The sequence below is a fragment of the Condylostylus longicornis genome, unplaced genomic scaffold (genome assembly GCF_029603195.1).
Source record: "Condylostylus longicornis isolate FDR11 unplaced genomic scaffold, ASM2960319v2 ptg000028l, whole genome shotgun sequence".
NCBI lineage: Eukaryota > Metazoa > Arthropoda > Insecta > Diptera > Dolichopodidae > Condylostylus > Condylostylus longicornis.
Genome location: NW_026577997.1, coordinates 705,892 through 726,117, shown reverse-complemented (window position 1 = coordinate 726,117; position 20,226 = coordinate 705,892). Strand labels below are relative to the sequence as shown.

The 20,226-nt window shown below is 29.4% G+C and overlaps 1 protein-coding gene across 4 annotated transcripts in view; it reads right to left on the bottom strand.

The window, feature by feature from the left end:
* Positions 1 to 20,226, bottom strand: part of LOC129607617 (TWiK family of potassium channels protein 7) — a 70,461-nt gene that overhangs the window by 17,686 nt on the left and 32,549 nt on the right. For 3 of the 4 annotated variants that reach the window (XM_055518707.1, XM_055518709.1, XM_055518708.1), the window contains 6 exons: positions 9,262 to 9,779; positions 8,759 to 9,193; positions 5,975 to 6,964; positions 5,739 to 5,922; positions 3,502 to 3,658; positions 703 to 863 (listed from right to left, as the gene is read on the bottom strand). In XM_055518707.1, the coding sequence (XP_055374682.1) occupies positions 703 to 863; positions 3,502 to 3,658; positions 5,739 to 5,877 (457 nt within the window). In that variant the 5' untranslated portion in view covers positions 5,878 to 5,922; positions 5,975 to 6,964; positions 8,759 to 9,193; positions 9,262 to 9,779. The remainder of the gene's footprint in view (positions 1 to 702; positions 864 to 3,501; positions 3,659 to 5,738; positions 5,923 to 5,974; positions 6,965 to 8,758; positions 9,194 to 9,261; positions 9,780 to 20,226) is intronic. The other variant, XM_055518710.1, reaches the window with a different exon arrangement.

Here is a 20,226-nt window from a genome sequence, read left to right as displayed (position 1 = left end):
AACAAAGTTATTTTTCAAGTATGATTCGATAGAGGATTAATAATATTATTCTAAATATTATGTACGTACACATTTTCTGCATATTTATCTATAATTTTAACTAATTATTGGAAAAATAATTTTATACCACAATCCATATACCATAATGTGTGTATTCATTTATTTAGGTAAATATTTAATGTGACATCCATTTAGAGTAGTTGTAAAAATTGAAAAATCATCAAAAATTTTAAATTATTTGCAAATTTTCAATACCTATCAAAAATGGTTTAATTCTAATTGCTCTAAAATCGTTTTATTTTGTTTTATTTTTTGGGAATTTGGTTGGGCAAATTTTATAGTAGTATAGGAAATCAACGCACATAATATATAGGTATTTTTAAAAATTTATTATAAAAGTATTTCAAATACACGTATTATATAAATTGATTTTTAAAATAAAAGAAGTGAATGTTGTTAAGCACCTGAATAAGAGAATAGTTTTTGATGCTGATATTTTTGTCAATCAAAACAATCTTTAATATTTCTGTTAATGATTATACCTTTACTAGACTCACATAAATAAAACTGAGAAATTATTAAAAATTATGCTACACAATTAATAATTAAAAATCTTAATTTAGTTTAATATTTTATTTAGGTTTTTAATAAACTTTTAAAATATAAATTTAACTTAATCAAAATCACACACATTATACTTACCGATTGTTGTAATTACTGTTAATGAATAGAGAAATGAACTGGAAAATGTCCAATCATTTTCTGTATCATCATTGGAACCTTCTAATTCAGCTTTAATTACAATTTGTTGAAATTCTAAAAGCTTTTGATTAACCCTTAGAAAAAAAAAAGAAAGTATTTGTCTATTTTTTTAATGAAAAACTTGTTTTTGCGTTGGGTTTTTTGAATAATTTAAGCACTTAGCATTTGAAATCAACAAAAATTAAAATGAAAACCAAATATTTCAAAAAGTGGAAATTTTAATTTAAATAAAGACAATTTTTTTAACGTTTAAGCCCTATTTAGAAGATTTTTCTAATTAATTAAAAACTGTTCTCTTTTCGTATTTCTTCAACAAAATCGAAGTCAGAAGCCATTATTAAATTTTTATCCTTACTCAAAAATGATTGTGTGCACTTTTTTTTCAATTTATTATGTTTCCGTAGTGAATAAATAACGTTCTTCTACAGTTTAATCCTCATTTACTTGAAAATCACTTTAAGAAAATATAAATGAATTAACAGACAGGATAAGAAAGAATAATAATCAAAATTCGCAATTAATTAATAGCATGACTGTTAAGGAACGAGAGCAAGTCGATAATGAAAACTCAAATACTTAATTGAAAAAAAAAATGATATTTCTTAAGATAAAAAATAAATAAGCAAAAACGCATCATAACTCAATTTCCAAATGTTTCGTAAGGAATTTTTTGTTTTATTTTCTATATGTTAAAAGTAAAAGGTATACTACTAGTAAACACTCCGGAAAAGTAATTGTTAAATTTCTTATCTTTAGTTTGGACATTATTTCAAATTTAAAAAACGGTGGTAAAAATCTGTTTTACTGAGCTTTCGCTTAATTCCGCACAAGAGAAAAATATTTAAAACACCGAAAACTATCAGAGTTAAACGTAATCGTTTTGATCAGTTTTATATTTAACGTAACAAATTACAGCAAAACACAAATAAAATGTTAAAAAAAATTTCTTAAAAAAGTGATATAAATCTACAGGACACATTATAGAGGATACTTGCAATTTTAATGCAATTGTTTAGATTATGATTGCTGATGGCCAGTTATTTTCAATTAGTTTACCTGTTTCCAGAATTTTATCTGTACTTTATTTATTACTCTTTTTTTCTAACACGTCTTATTCACTCTAATGTGCCAATATGAACGTATATAAGAAAGAATTTTTAGAAAAATGTCTTCAAGAAATCCACATTTGCTAATCTAGTTCTTTATTCGGTCTCTTTTCTTATATTGTTTCTCTATTTTGATACTTTAAGATTTATTTAGAATGGGTATGTAAAATTTATTATTCCATTACTAGTTTGCTTTTTTGGTTATAATTAAATGTATGGCAAAATCTATGTTGTTATATTATAATGTCTGTGTGTATATATATTTGATGATCCATTTAGGATCATCGTAAATATGTCAATGCTAATAATATCTTAATTTTGCCGGAAGGTGAACGGTGCCGGATAAAGAGCTTGAACGTTCTCCCACAATCATGTGGAAATTTTTAGTCAGTTATTTATGTCCAACATGTTGGATTTACTTCTCACAGTCGTACGTTAAATGTAGTGCTACACTTATCCATGTTTTTCCGTACGTGACTGTGTTTGATTATTATCCCTACAAACATTCTTTAGCCTATTCTATTGAGAGACAACAAATGGTTCGGAAGGTCCCTTTTTGCTTGAGATAAGAACATTATTTGATTAGACTGAAGGTGTTCTTATTATACGAATGGAATGAATCGATTACGATAAGGTCTTTCAACTTTTCTTCAGAATCATCTTCTTCACCCTTCTGTATTTTTTTTATCACTTTTTCAGTTTATTTTACAAATGTTTCTAACATTTTACATTTTATGTTTTTTTTTTATTTTATTTTGTTTTTTAATTCACGTCACATCCTTTAATAGGAAATGAGGTGAAATTGTTGAAAATCAGTTTTGATTCATTCTTTGTCTATTTCATTCTTCTTCATTTTTTCATCTTCTATCTACAAAATAAACGTGCGAAATATGCTTGTATCGTTATATGTATGAAGGTTTACGTTATGTAAGCATAGTCACAATATATGTAGCTATTTCTATTATATACATAGAAACTTTTAATTTTTTTCTACTTTTTGTGCGGTTTTCCAATATTTTATCAGGACATTAGTTCTTATTTTTTTTCTTTTTTATTTTTCTCAACTATCCTTATTTCCGAACAAAATGAAATTTTATTAAAGTACGATAGGGTAACAGAAAACTAAAAAGTGTAGGTTTACTATATGTGTTTATATATGTATTTCATTTGTTTGAAATTTCCTGAATATAAAAAAATAGATAATAATTTAAATTCTCCCTTATTTTTAATTCAAATTGTTTAAATTCTATAAGCTATTTGGAAATTAAAAAAACGAAAAAGCAGCAATGTTGGGAAAAAAGACAAAATATTCCTTGAAGCATAATTAATCAATCTGAAAGTTACAGAAATCAATTCGAAAAAGTAATCTTTAAAACTTTTGATATTAAAATTATTTGTAAAAAAAAAGTTGAAAAAGAAAGGCCTCAAGGCTAGTTTTTTCTTTTCGCTCTCTCACATTATCGCATTGCAACAATATTGAAAAGACTAGTTTCATAGAACCGAAGCTTTTCCATATTGAATTATATTATATTTTTCACACTAAAACTATAAAAGTGATTAAATTATTCAAAAATATATTTCTGAAAAAAATTGGTAGCACACAAATACTAAAAATATTAATTTATATACTTACCTAATATAAAATTCAGTTTTATTTAATGCACTTAAACTACTGCTTATATTAAATAAATCTTCTAATATCACAGTTATTGTATCTGTACGATTATACATTTGTACTTCATCATTTTTCTTTGCTTCGCTTAATTCAATTGCACGAAACATGAATGCACCTAAAAAGAAATATTTCAAAGTACGATTAAATTTATAATTAATTAACTTTATGCAAAAATTTTATATTTAATTATATATAAATATTTTTGCCAAAACTCTATACCTTAAAAACCGAATAACCTGAGTTGGTGTTTTAAAACATTTTAGTTTTAAATCCTACAGAGAGTTTTAAGAAGCAAGAAGAGACAAATATTGAAAAACAAATATTTTTGAAAAACCCGAAATGAAAACCCGAAATCTCTCAAATATTTTGAAAAACCCGGTTAAACTCTCATTATTTGGGTCAAATTATTTCTTATTTTCTAATTTAGTTATGTGTTTTACATACAAATAATTTTTAATATTTTTTTTAGTTCGATTTCTAGTTAACGAATTTGAAATTCAAAAAATTATTTCCCACAAATCTAAACTTTTAAAACTATAAAAACTGTAAAACTTTTCTTATTTATCAAAAAAATTTGAACTTTTTTCAACACAAATTTCTCTTTTTTTTTTCTCATTTTATTAAGAACTTTTAAGAATAAAATGAAAACAGAACGTTCAAATTTGTTTCATTTTCATTTGGTCTAGTGCAACATTGCCAATTGTATAAGTTTTCTTTTACAATATAAGTACATAAATAGTTTCTAGTTGATATTTAATAGGAGAAATTTTTCAAATTTTCTCTACATAAAAAATTTACTTCAAAAATATACATATGTATGTATATTTTCATATATACTTTAACATATGCAGTGCCGGAACTAATTTCAGACTCAGTCTTCTTAGTATTCTAACCGAGAGCTTTTGGTTTAAAAAATTATCTCCCAATCGAAAATTTGTTTAAATTTTGACTGGATCACACAAGTTGTTGAACTATGTTAACGCGATCACAAAATTCACCTTAAATAACTTATATATTGTAATAGTCATGAAAAAATCTAATCATAGGTTTTGATTAATCTAGAATTTATGCATTGCTTCGTCAATTATTGGTGACAAAAACTTTTTTTTTTTAATTTTTAGTTAAGCAGCTCCCCCAAGTGATAACAGTTTGTCATTGAAATTGTTGCACTAATTTTACATTGTTTTATTGACTGCGAACTTTTCTTCACAAACAATTCTGTGACTTTTAGATTAAGACTTTTTACATCATAAACCCGGCTCTGAATACTTTCAAATATACCAGTATGTGTATCTATAATATTGTGTAACACCCAAAAATTTTTATTTTTCCCAACTATAGATTTTGGTTGTTTTTTTACCTTTTTATATGTTTTGTGTAAAGCAGCTTCTATCACCTTTTTTTGTATGTTATTTTATTAGGTATGAAATTAAATCTTATTACAACGTACACGATTAAATTAAAAAAATTCTTGAATTGCAACTCATTCTTTTTTATTTCTTTCTTAACTTTCTCGTTATTTTTCACATACATAAAACGAATAAAATCAAAATGAAAATTGGAAACTTTATCTTTTTATTTATTTCGATTCCATAATTTTTGTTTTTACTTGTTTTTCAGTTGAAATCACAGACTTATAATACCCTAACAAATGCACCGTGTTAGTACATTGATTGGCTTGGAAGTTTTTGGTTATTTTTGTAATATTCTGAATGCATGTGTGAAATTTTCAAGAGCAAGCGTAATAATCTATACTATTGAACTATTCTAGTTTCAAATAGATTTTTTAAAAACGATTTTCAAGAATTTTTCAAATTTTCAAGAATTTGAGATCCGAGTGGAACAGAGTACTTTTGGATATAGTCAGGGAGCTTTGATAATTTATCGAAATTCGATATTTATGGAAATTTTTAATTTTTTCAAAATGCTTGAAGTAATGGAGTGAATAGTTTGTTTTGTTTTTGGATCTAGGGATGCTGGCCAACGGAATGATATGGCGCAAACACAGCATAATATAAATTATTTAAAAAAATTTTTAATTAACTTTAATTCATACTTCGTATTAAAATGTTTGATGCACATACAATATAATATTTTTTTTAATAAGACTATATAAGGACGCATATCATACATGCATACCAATCATTTAATCTGTGTTCAAAGGAATATGACAAATATAAATGGTATTTTATTACCTGCAATTGTATATAATACGACCAAAAGTATTATTCCAACATTACTGAATAAAAATGCTGTAAATTTCCTGCAATGATCTTTTGCTCTTTCACTAAATGGTGGTTTTTGGCGCCGTCTAAATGAACGTTTCCGATTCATTGCGTTATTATTTTTCTATATAGATTCTTATAAATATTTTTTAATCTGCAATTTATTTTATATAGATTTTATTTGTTTGTGACTATAGTTCCTTTACCTTTTTACTTTGGTTTTAATACGATTTTCAAATTAAAGTAGTAACAAAAGCAGCACTCTCCACATGCAGTTGTCTTTAAAAATTTATAAGTGTATAGTAATGATGTTTATTCCTTTCTTCTCACAATTTTTTTTTTTTTTTTTGTTAAAAATAATTTTACTTATTGCTGTTCTTAGCATGAAAAACTGGTAGAAACACTGCAGCAAAATAGAAAATTTTAAAAATTCATTGTTTTTTTTCTCAATAGGATGTAGGTAGATGGGTATCTATTATTGTTTTTCATTACATCCTTTTATCTGGACAAAAAGTAAAACACCATAACAGTTTTAAATTAAATAATGAAATTTTAAGTATTTTGGGATTAATTTTGTAGGTACAGAAAATATAGTTATACCATATTAAGCATCAATGTATGTATGTATATTAACAATCCATTTAAGATTCTATATTAAAGTTATAAAAATTTTAAACTTTAGCTTAACGCATTTGAATCATTTTAAATTCAATAGCAAAATAAAATTTTTCTTATATCTTTATTGCACTTTAAAAATTTACTTTAATATTGCAAACATGTACGTCACATATAAAGTACATACACTTTAAGAATTTGAAAACGTGTTTGTCCTTTATATAAGATTCAATAGAAGTGTTTCAATAATGTCCTTAAATTTTTAATATTTTTATTATTTTTATTTCTCTTACTACAGTTTACCAACTCTGCTATTGATTTGTTGTTTTTTTTTTTCATTTGTTATTTTATTTACTTGAATTTTAAATTTTAAATCAGGATATTTTCTATTATCCTTTGGCAATATGTGCTCTTATGTAATATGATATGTGCTTTTGTAGCCAATATATTTTAAAAGTTATTAAAAAAGATGATGATAACTTATTATTTAATGGCAGTTTCAATTTTATTGAGTTTATCCTTTATTTCTAGACGCATATATTATGTATGTATATGTGTAATTTTCAGAACATTCCTTAAACCTAAAACAAAATAAAAGCAAATAATAATAAAATTAAAAATTTAAATTTTTAAAAAACAAAAATATTTTCAATTTAAAATAGGAAAAAAAAATTGTATTGTTTTCAATTTTATTTTCGATTTTGCTTTTTTATAACATTTTATTAAACCTATTTTAAATGAAATTTCAAAGGATAATAAGATCACGTATTTAGTATGTATTCATTAATTTTAATTTTATTAGTTTAATTGCATATTTGCGGGTATAAGTAATTTATAATTCAATATGTATTTTGAAAAAAAAAAGTAATTTATTATTGGAATTGTTTGGATTTAATAAAATTAATTTTAATTTAATGATAAAAGTTTTTCTATATACATACAATGCAGATACAATAATTATTGTAAATTGATGAGCTATAGAACATTGAACACTAAATTTATAAATCATATACTGGGCGATAATATTTATTACGCCAGGGATTTCGATATTCCAGCCTTTAATTTATTTATGAAGAACCTACATTTGATAGACTAGAGATTCTGCGATTAATGCTGACTTAAGTTTAATCCTCAAAGGAATGAATGATCACAATATAACTTTTTTTTGTCGCTAACTCTTAATATTTGGTATTTTTTCTATTTTTTATTTCAAAATTACCTACAAATATCGTACAGTTTAGGTTTAGTGAAATCGATCTATACTTTTATGTGAGGGCTTTTTCGTTAATTCAGTTCTAATTTAGTTCTGAATGTAAAGCACGTTGGATAAATCGAATCTGCAAAATCTGTAAAAGTAGCATGTTCGATAATGTTCTCGTGCAAAAAAAGCTCGTTCGAAAATACGATTGAGCTTTAAGTTCTTAGGCAATTTTAAAGATTTTTTTTTAATACTGCAATAAAAGTGAAAATTAGTAAAATAGAAAAATGTCGGATATTGAAGAATTAATGGGGTAAATTTATGCAATTTTTGTTTTGTACATTTAATAATTTATGTTTTCCTTTCATAGAGAGCTAGAAAAAAAAAATTTACTACAAAACAATCGCGCTCCATCCTGAAATGTCCAAAAAATATGGTATCCGGCATCAAATTGATTGTTTCTAAGTAATTGGGTACCTTAGGTACAAGGTTCTTTTCGTTTTTTTTAATGTATGTTAGTAACAAATGCTTTCGTCTTCTTTTATTTTCCAGATAAAAACGTATATTACTTTTTTCAATTTTTTCATTAAGTAGATCAATTATCTGATCAGTAACATATTTGCTTAGAATTTTTTTTTTGTTCTTCAGACATCTTTCTTTTTTTATTTTTATAAAATTGACAATTTGCAAACAACAAAAAAAAAAGCTTGTTAAAAAAAATTTTAGACATTTCAGACATGCAAAGATATGTCATTCAGGTTGTAGAAGTTTGTAAGTATGCGTAAAAAGCTTTTACAAACCTAAGTTAGATCTTTCAGTACAGAACTGAATTATCGAAAAAGCCCTGAATATTTTTAAATTTTACTCTAATTTAACTTCATATTTAATTGATCTCTCTTAGTCTTAACAAAAATTGTATTTAAACTCTAATATAAAATGTGATTTAAAAAATTTCATATACTATTCCTTAAAATTTTTTTAGTGAAATTTAAAACATTTCACATAAATATACAAGGAATGTTTAACTATGTACATATTTCTATTTATTTTAATTTTTTTTAAATCAAGGATCAATGAACTCTGATATAACTAACAATAGATTAATTTAAGATAATCACAATTATTATTAAATCAAAAAATAATAAATCAAACAAAAAAAAAAAAAAGAACCACTTACCTAATAACATAAATTATAATTGAACACAAATAACTACAATTAAAGGTAAAACTGCTTGTATAACATAATTTTAATCAAAAAATAGCTACGCAGGAATTCATTTCATTTTATTATATTTGTTTTCCCTTTTTTATTTTTGGGTAAGGAGGTTTGCTCCTTACTTTGCTTCTATTTGTTTCCTCTTAAATTTAATTTTATTTTATTTTTGTTTTGTTTTATTTATTTTCCGTCAATAAAACAATAAATGTATTGATCCTTCCTTTTTTATTTCTTTTTTTTTGGTTTTTGTAATATTTTGTTTTATCCCTTAAATTATTTTATCAAGGATAATAGAATGAGCATAAAGGATACATAGAATACTATTCGAACGTAATAATTTTCTTCTTGTTTTTCTTTTTAAAAATATCCACCTTTTTTTTCGATTTTTCATAAGAACTAAAAATAAAAAAATTAATTTTTTTATTTTATATAGAAATGAAATTGTAAATATTTATAATACTCACATATAATATAAAATATCCTTTTACAGTCCTTCTATTTACAATTTACTTTACTCTGCTATGATTGTGGTTGATTTCTTTTGTTTATATTTAATTTTTTTTGATAACCTGGTTTCTTAAATCATTTTAAGTTATGGTAAAATTCGAGATCATTATAATTTTATTATCCTGTTTATTCGGGGCAAATATTTTTGGACTTTGTTGTTTCTTTTTGTTTTCCAAATTATTAATCTTCCTTTGTTTTTTTTTTTATGTCCGGTTGTTGATGATTTAACTATCCCAACTACGTATTTATTGAATTAATTCCTAATTTGATTGTTGAAGAAAATTCTTGTTTCTAGAAAGGTGCTAAGATAACAACGTCTTGCTTTAAAGCGTTATTTTTATTAAGTACGAATCGTGAACAGCTGTCATTTCTGTTGGTATATACTTTATTAATTTCATGTGTATATTTCAATTATTAAAATATTGAAAAATATTTTTTTTTCTAATTTATTTTTCCGGAATCAGTTCTGCAATTTCTGTAAAAACAAAAACACAATTGTAACTACTATTAATCTAACTGTGGATAGGGTAGTTTAACTAATTTGACTATCAATTTAAAATTATAGTTATATTTGACAATCTTTTTGATTTTTCATTTACGGTGAAAAAATATCAGAAAGGAGAAATTAATAAAACAAAAATTCTATCCATATTTTAGTCATGATAAAATTACTTTTTTTGTCGAAAGTAACAAATACTATTACGTATTTATTTATAATTGCGTTATTTATTAAACAAGTTTAAATTTAATTGTTAAGTCATTACCAAATTAATAAGAAACTCAACACAAATTCGTTGCTCCAATTTTTCAATTATTAGAAAAAGTTATTCTCTTGTATTAAAGATTCAATTTAATAAAATTGAGCAAAATATTATAGTTTTTTGAAAAATTTTATATACCATAAATACCATACACACACATTTTATTACATTATTTTACCTTTATTTTAAATATTTGTATTGAAACTTACTTTTATCTCTTAATTATGATGATTTAATTTAAGGATGTCTGATTTTTTAACAAAGCGAAAAAATTAACTAAAAAGAAGGTGCCTACCTACATTCTTATATATTTTCTCTACTTAATATAATTGGTCTGATAACATGACAAAAAAAAAAAACAAATCAAAAATCAAAATAAAAGAAAATCGAAAGGTAGAAAGAGAGAAAATATATAAAAATAAATCCTTTCTGTCTTGTTTACTATGCCGAAAATTATCCAATTTTATACTCAGGTATTTTTGTTGTTGTTGTTTTCACTGTTATTTTCTATGGAATTATTGTTGAATCGTTAATTTTAATCCGGTGTATTTCTCATGAATGTCTGGAGATTTTATTTTGTTACTTTATTTGCAAATTTTCAGTACTTTTTATTTATTTTTATTTTTACTTATTATAATTTTTTTGTTTTTACCGTTTTATTAAGGATAAATTTAATTTTGCCTTTATTTTTTTGTTTTTTGCCTTGTGGTTATTGTTTTTTTTTGCGATTTTATCTGTTCTTTCTCCTTTTTTTTAAAGTAATCAGACCCTTTTATCTTTCTGGTATGTCAATTTAGTTAGCTTTTGTGTGTGTATATTTTATTGAGCCCAATTTATTATTTTTCAAGGTTTATTGTATTACGTGTAATCAGAGTTGTTTGTTTTTTGTTATACTTTTTCTTCTTTTCTTTGGTATCCTTATTAATTTTTATTTCATTTTGGAATATGTTTGCAGATTTATTTTAGAAAGATTAATGATAATTTCCATGATATTTTTCAAACAGTTTCAAGGAATGTAAAATGAAAAAAAAAAAAGTTTTTTTTTTGCCTTTGCATATTGTAAGCGCAACTAAAAATAATTTTTTATCTGATTTTTGTTATTTTTTTTTATTAAAATATTTAATTAAAAGAATCAAGCAGTAGATATAATGGTTTTGTCTTAATCGTTTGTACATACATATATGAGACAGGCATGCATAATAAAATAATTGTAAATCTCTGAAAATTATACATACAATATGATATTGAATATCTTACGGATAGAGAGAATTAGGATATTTTTTTAGGAAATTAATTCTAAAAAGCTAGATCTATATTTGTAGCATACTTTACATTTTCAATGTACGATAAGAATGGATGATATTCGAGTTCCAAAATCACAAGCTCCACGAAGTTTTTGCATTGCATTTTAACAAGTACCCCAACAAAATTCTATGAATCTTGAAATTTGAAATATGTAAGCTCATTCGAAACATTTTCATCCTCATGTGAACTAATGCAGTTACTGTGTGTTTTACTATTAACGTATGTATTCAATACGTATGTATTTTCTTTAAATCTTGTTTTGTGCATTTTGTTCATGTTGATTCATATGAAATTTTATTCAAAAAGTTTAATATAATACGACATTTAGTGCTTATCAAATTTTAATAATTTGATTTGAATCTTGCTAAGTGTCATAAAAAGTTTTCATGATTTTGTTTTTTCCCGTCGGAAACAAGACTCTTAAGCACTTCTCAGGTCGACCCACCTACATTAGCACTATATCTAGGCCTCTAATAAAATTCAGTATAGCTGCCATCTCAAGTCGGGAGACTTCCATAGTGTTTAATATGTTCAGTAAGTTCACCCAATGGCTATGATGTACCTATTCAATCAAGGTTACCTCTGATACCTTCGATACAATAGAAAAATTTTATAAAGTTTGATCACGAAATTAATTTACTTCCGAGTAGCGTTTTTGCGGAAAACTATTTCTTTATATTATTATAAGTTTACCTATAAATGATCAATATTCACTCCCTATTACTCAAACACACATGTACTTTACTTAATTTTTTAAAGAGAAAATTGTTTCTTCATAAATAATATCATCTCTTCCTTAAAATTGCAGAAATAAATTGCAATGACAAAAAGAAAAATAAAAAAAATCATAACTTTGGCAAAAGTTATTACTCGTATTAAAAAAACACATACATTGAACAAATTTTGCTTCACAATTCTGATAATGGCATAACGGTTACAAAGCATAAATTATAATTTTATACCTAATTTAAAACGATACATCCATATTTTTTTTGTTTAAATTTACCACGTTATCACATAAAAAATTGTATTTATGTCGGCATAAATGTATGTATATATGTACATGCATTTTTACAAAATATTCTCAATCTCCTGTCAACCCTCATTCTCATATCTTTAAATAAAATATTCTTGTACAAACATACAAATATAAGGAGATTTATACCACCGTTACTTTATAGTAACGGTAACACATATATATGTATACATATATGTATATACGCATCAGGATTAAATTGATATCATTCATTTTATAACAGGTAAATTCTTATCAGTATATTTAATCAAATTCACATTGAAATAGAGATACAAATATACCAACATGTATATTAACTCAAGTATTGTTGTATGTTGCATAACTCTAATAAGAATTCTTAAATTATATGGTGTTATGAACACACCCTTATACCGATACTATTATTAAATTAATATAGAGTAAAAAAACATATACATTATATAATAAAATTTAAGGACTGCGGTAATATTTTTGTATCACTATCATACATCGTATATATAGTTTTAAGGATCTTTTCGCCAAGATAAACTATGGAAAAATAACACACGTCATCATATTGAATCACATCACGTAGTGGGATAATTTTCTTTCATATTATATAATAATATAATGTATAGTACATATTATGCATTTGTACGTTTGTCTTCTGTGTGGAAAGAACGAATCCACCTTATTCCATTGATTAATTTTCAAGCTTCATACAGGCACCTATGTACTACCACATGACTAAATTGGCCCATTCGTATACGTATCATATTCTGCTATTCTAGATTCTTAAATTCAAAGAAAACATCAAGAGAGAATGTTTCTTTTTTGTATTTTTTTTCGTAATGTCCTTTGTGATTATTATCTTATAAAATAAAAATGTAGTTTATGATCAAAATAAACATTAAATAATGTCGAAAAGACATTGTTATGTTCATATGTACTTACATTCACATGTATAAAATAATATTTAAGTGGAAAATTAATATCAGTATGTGCACACATTCTACATACATTGCATAAGTACATCAAAATGTTTGCTATTGCTATTTTGAAAGACGGGAAAATGAGACAAACACAACAATCTGAAAAGAAATAAAAAGAGAAATTTATACTATATGGATAATAAATTAGGAAATTTTAAAGATCAAAATATTAAGAAAAAAAATTAACAACAAAACTCAAAGAAATTGAAAAGATTGAACGAAAAAAATTCTTAAGAGAAGAAAATAAAAAAAACTGTTTGTTTTTACATCGTCAAATTGAAACTTATTGGAGTCCACATACATTCATGATAGTATACATATTTATGTAGTTATATTAAATTGTCTAAATGTTGTAATCTATCGGTATAGCAAAAATAATTGTGTAAATTATAAAAAATAATATTTCATACATTACTCCGATGCATAAAATGCATTTAAAAACACTTATTTTAAATATTTAATAAAAAAATAAAGCTTAAATACATAAAACTTGACTGTCATGTATCCAATTATAGGCCAGATATATTCGTGAAATTTATAAGGAATCATTTGACAAGTTCGAGTAACTGCCATACAGTCATATGAGTTAATTTTAAATATTTCAAAAATAAAGTTTTTATACTCAGACTGTCAAGGTGTGTCAGGGTGTAACTAAGTCGGTTTAGATCGACTGAACCGTTTTTACTTGTTATAACATTTAGTTTGACATTGCAATTTAGTTTTGAGAGGTGGCTTTCTTTGTGAACCGCGATATGAATTTTTTTCCCAAGCGAAAACTGGCTGATATATTTTTTGTAGGACTGTATAGAACTCGTTAATATTTTTTCGATAAAATAAATAAATTTCCAATAGCCTAATATATTTGCTAACTTTGGTTAAAATATTTGTAAATGAACAATGAACAATTATTTCTTTGTATAGATCCGAGTGGAGTGACTGCAAATCAAGAGATGGAAAATATATTTTCAATAATAAGTCTTTTACGTACATATATAATACACGTACACACTTCTTCCTCAGATTTAACTGTATTTTTGAAAAAGAAATACAATAATAACAGATTATTACTTTCATTTCGAGTTCTCTTTTTTGCTTATTGTATTGTATCGCTTCTACTTAAATTATTTTTCTTCTATACTTATTCTATTCTTAGTAAATAGCGTCTAAACTTCCTAAGAATGTGGGAAATAACGAAAAGTAGACTTTCATACGAAAAAAAAAACTAAAATATAAGAAAGTAAGTAGACGTCATTCCTATTTTTTCAATTGATTATACAATTTAAGTTTATATATGTACGTAAATAATACGAATAATATTGTATAAATATATTGAAAAAAAAAATCAGGGAGATATATAAAAACAAAAAGATAAACGAAAAAAATCAAACGTGTGATGACTGACGTTTAAGAAAAACATATTTTATTGCAATGCCAGCATTGACTTTTCATCGCTTTTGTTGTTTTCTCGCTTTTATTATTTTTTGCTCTTTAACATTTTTCTTTTAAACATGTACATATATAAAAAGAAATATGAGAAGAAATTATGTTATCCTTGTATCCCTATTACAAATACAGGATGCTTTTGCATAATAAACAACAAATATTTTTTGCTTGTCTCAGTTGCTTTGTTGACAAATATTTGGATTCACTATCAACCGGAAAATTCATGACTTTTATTCAAACTTGAGAAAATTAGTGTGAATTTATACGACCCGATAAATTAAAATTTTTGGAACAACTGTATGTTACGGACTTTGCTTTAGTCATGATTTCATCTGAATTTTTTCTTCATAAACTCGTATATTTAAAAACCTGAATTTTTGCCACGTCTTTTGAACGTTTAACCAAAATGGAAATCATAACAGTCACGGAAACGAAAGTGTTAAAAGAGAAGACCAAAACAAATGTTGAAGCCCAATAACAAGAGCGGGAAAAAAAGAAAATGTTTTTCATTATTTTTCGCCTGAATCCATTCTATTCGCAAGTACCATCAAGTATGTGATACCTTACATAGTTTTGCATACAATAAATGCAAATTTTCTTTAAAATCTGTTAAACGGTAGTAGTTTTGAATATTTAAAAATCATTTGAGTCTCCTTCTGTCATACCTCCGGTCAAAAAGACTCCGGTTAAAAATTTACCTGTTTAAGTAAACCATAAATCATGCTGTACCCAGTATTTTTTCTTATAATTGAGTAAACAATCTAAAAAGTATAATCGAAACTATGTACGTTTATACATATAGACAGGGTCATCTGAAGAGATATAACGGCCTAAGAAGGGATGTCGTCATGCTTCCATCCGTCATGTTTAATTTCATGTTTAATTCAGGGATGGATAGAAATCGGGTTCGCGCAATCCCTGTAAAATATCACCTGCATAAGGTGGAAAAATAGGACTCCCTTTTGTGCAGATTTTGTGGGGATGGTGAAAAAACTGGACACATCCGCTGCGATTACGTGATACTGGTCGTGCAACTTTGGATGTGGTTTCCTAAGCGCTGGGGAACTGCTATTTAACTCCCTTGGGGATATATCCAATTTTATAGTTGGAACAGGAATATTGTAGACGGAAGCGTGGGGAGGCTACAATGAGTCACGAATGGTACTCTTACCCTACTCTGTTGCCTTAAAATCTACAATGTACGTATATATTATTGTTATGAATATCATTTTATATAACATATTTTTGTAAATTTTTCAAAATAATTTTTTATACAAACAGCGTAACTATATAACCTATGGTGTCGAACAAGCGCCGAATGTTGAAAGCAACTTTGTTTAGATACATTTTGATCTCCTTAAAGCGAGTAAAAAACTACTAAAAAAAGACAAATAAAACAACAAGGATGTATTATTGGTTACATAATATCTGTAAACAAGAATGAGAAATATATGAAACAACAAATAAAAAAAATGAAAGAAAAAAAAAACGGCGTGAAAAGCGTAAAGAAATGAAAAAAGCACAATATCTAAATATAAGGATATAAAAAAAAGGAAGAGTTTTTTTTCACTTCTCTTTCTTTTCTTTTTTGATAATGGGCGATTAAGGTTTTATATACAAAGTAGAAATATGAAATTTCAGTAAGAATTCGATTATTTTTGATGATTTCTCCTTAACGAATATTACAAAGAAACAAATGAAAATCATATCCATTCCCATTGTATTCTTGTAATTTAGATGCATTGTATAAGGCTATATGAAATGTTAGTTAACAAAACAAAAATCCTGCTCTGCGGCAAAAAACATATGTACGTATATGTACTTAGAACACTATATGATTAAGAATGAAAATTTAAAATACTGTACTCTTTATAATAATTGTATTGTATTACAGTTATTAGAAGAGTGTGTTTTTGATAACGAAGCATATGCGGTGATCCATAAATCGTTGGAAAGACAAGGAGTAAATGCAAATAGGTGAACATATGAGGCAGTAAAAAGGTGATCATAGGGTTGGATGACTTCACCCCTCCTATACTCAATTGTTGAGCTGTTGTGTATTCTCAGCGGATGTGGAATAGAGGTACAAAGAATTGTTGATTATATACCACTGTCAGCGGAAGGTTTGAACACAGTATAGGCGCTTCTTTAAAGTAATCTAAGAATTATAGAACGCTAATGCAAGAGTATTGAACTAAACATAGACCCAAGCAAAAACATTGGTACCCGTCACTAATTAAACATAAACCAAAGCAAAAACGTCATGGTACCTTTCACTAACCGAATTATCTGGAGAAGGTTGGATAGCTATCTGACTTCAAATACTTGAATGAGGAAGGTCTTAAGAAGACTATAAATTTGTTTTTAATATGCAGAAGCTTTCTTGTTAAGAGTTGGGGTAGATTCGTAGATCCCAAGGGAACTGAGTGGGACAGGAGTAACCCCCCAAACCACCGCAGCCATTTTTGACTTATTGTAGCCCCCCCCCCCCACTCCTCCGTCTATAATATCCCCGTCCCAATCAAAAAGCCGGAGATATCCCTAAGGGAGTTGGACAACAGTTCCCGGACACTTAGGGACCCATGTCCAAGACAATTGCGGCGCCGAACAGCCAGTGCCGGACAGTCGCAGAGAATGTGCACGGCGGTTTCATCGCCACCCCCACAAAATCTGCAAAGGGGGGAGCCCGACTTCCCCAGCCTATGCAGGTGGTACTTCACTGGGCAGTGCCCCGTGAAGAAATTCGCAATAGTGCGAACCCGGCTCCTGCTCATCCCCAGCAACTCCGCGATGAATCCGCTGGAGCACGCCGAAAGAAACACTTTCGCATAACGGCACCCTTTCGTGTCCCGCCAGTGACGGCCGCTTTCTGCCGCGAGCAGGCAGGCAAGCCTGGCCCCCACGGCGGATGAAGGCAGACCGCAGAACGGCAGCGTCTGCACAAAATCAGCCCCAAATCCCCTCCGTGCCAGCTCATCGGCAACTTCGTTGCCCGCATGGGCACTATGGCCCGGCACCCAAATGAGCGTCACTCTGTTCTCCGATGCCAATTCCATAAGTGCAGCAAGGCAGCTCCAGACCAGCTTGGATGTAACCTGAACTGAACGAAGCGCCAGCAGTGCAGTCCTGCTGTCTGAGAACACATAGATGATGCGGTTTCTATACCCCCTTTCCAAATTGATTCCCAGACAGATCTCTATTGCATGTTTTTCGGCCTGGAACACTGTGCAATACGGGTCAAGGGTTGCATATACACGCGTGTCCGGGCGGACACCATATACGCCCGAACCCACACCCGACTTTTGTTTATATTGCTGCTTCCCCAGACGGTGTGGTGGGCATTGGCATCACTTCCTATTATAAGTTGGAAGTTCCTCCTTCCACAAAAGTCCACTAGATCCTTCAGTTGCTCGTCCGGGTGGGCACAGTCCCCCGGGAGATAGGATGAGCACACAATGAACTCTGTCCAGCCCCCGGAGGACTTCACCTTCACCAACGCAGCTACTTGATCTTTAGAGCAATAATCTGGAATGGGAAAATACGTTAGCCTTTTACTAAACAAAATGCAAGCCCTAGACCTGCCCCCAATTGTATTATCATACAATAGCTCACCTGTTAGGCCCTTAACCTGATCCTTCACTATGTAAGGCTCTTCGATAAGGGCAATATCGAGGTGATCCTTCATAAATCTATGAGCTAGAACATCAGTAGATGCCCTAGCATGCTGTAGATTTATTTGGATGCACCTCACAGCCATATCATTTCCTCCGGCTCTTGTCTATGGGCTTTGCATGAGCCTTACCTCCCATTGCCGCCTTTTTACACATCTTAGTGGGCGCCTGCCCTGCCACAGCCTCTTTTGCCGTCCCAGTTGCCGCGCTAGCCCCTCCAACAGCAAATACCGAAGCAGTTCCGGGCTTCCCAATGGGCTTGAGCCCTTTTGGTTCACCCGGGACGCTTGTATTTGGCGTGCTGGTCGATGGTTCTTCCGTTTCCCTTGCCGCCATTTTCGGAGCGACTTCAGACTTTCCAATGAGTTTTGGCTCTTTTGGTTAGCCTGAAGTGCTCGTCGTTGTCGCGGTGGGCATTAGTTTTTTATTTTGTTCTGCCCTGTCGCCAGCACCTTGAGAGGATTTTCTTCCTTTAACCCGAACGGTAACACGGAGGAAATTCAGGAAAAGTCGGAACTCCGCTTTCCGTAGGTCTTCCAATCCGGAATCATCCACGGAAAAGGTGATGGAGCAGCCCCCGTTCTTTTCCTTATTCATCCTCAGCACCCTCCAGGAACTTATCTTGAGGCCGGGATTTTGCTTCCCTATCCTACTTAGAAATTTGTCCCTGGAGAGACTGACGGTTGTCTCGTCCTTTGGTACGTAGGTGACGAAGACATGCTGTTTGGGCATGTCGTCGCCATCCAGTACCACGACGTCGCAACCGTCCCAAAGCTTTATCTTCCTGCAGACACTGGTTATCCACTCTCTGGTGTTTTGATTGTTGCATGTTACGGATATCCATCCGTCCCTTTGCAACGCTGCAGTGAATTGTGGATGAGAGTCCACAACTTTATCCATTTCATCCATGATGGCTACTTTGATTTTCCCCATCTGAACTTCGTCGACCTCTTTTTTGTGGGCCCTGCATCAGGGGTGTTGCTTTCCGACCTTTCCCTCTTCTGGGGATGGTCGGCCACAACTCCCGATCCGCAGGCCTTCAGCTTTTCCAGCCTTTCCTTCTCATATCTGCGAACTTCCTCTGGGGACATGCCATCCCTGATATAAGCCGCGATACGCCGCTTGGATGCACCAGAGAAATATTGTTTTTTTTTTCCTGATGTCCAACCTTTACAGGTCCTACTCAGTTTGTTGGATAATAGGTCCAAGAGGATCCTGATAATCCGTCTCCATCGGAGGCGCTGCCTTTTCGTCTACTGGCGTGAGAAGGAGTTCCTCCTCTGCGTCAGTCGAGAGAAGCTCTGGTTCCGAAAACCCTTGAGCACTAACTGGGTTTATGTTGTCCTTAGTATTGTTGTTGTTGTTGTAATTGTCACAGTTATTCTTGTTGTTGCTGTTTTTGCTGTTATTGTTTAAGTTTTCCATTTTTGGTCCCACGAATAGCGCGGGAAAGTAAAGTCACCCATGGCAGAGCCCGGCATACCATGGGAAGGCTCGTTTAAACTGGAGGGCGCCTGGTATCCAGAGTCCGCATACTAACGACTAAGCTCCCCCTTAGCCACGCAGTCATCGGCATATGCTGTTTCACCTTGACTTAGGACACCTGTCGTCAGCTGACGTATAGATACAGGGCTGAAACTCACAAAGTAAGAGGCTCGCCGCGAGACATGACCTCCGCCATTACCGGGGCCCAGCACTAGGAGGTGACAGTGCGGTTTTGGGCACGTTGTTAAGAGTTGGGGTATAACGGTCTACA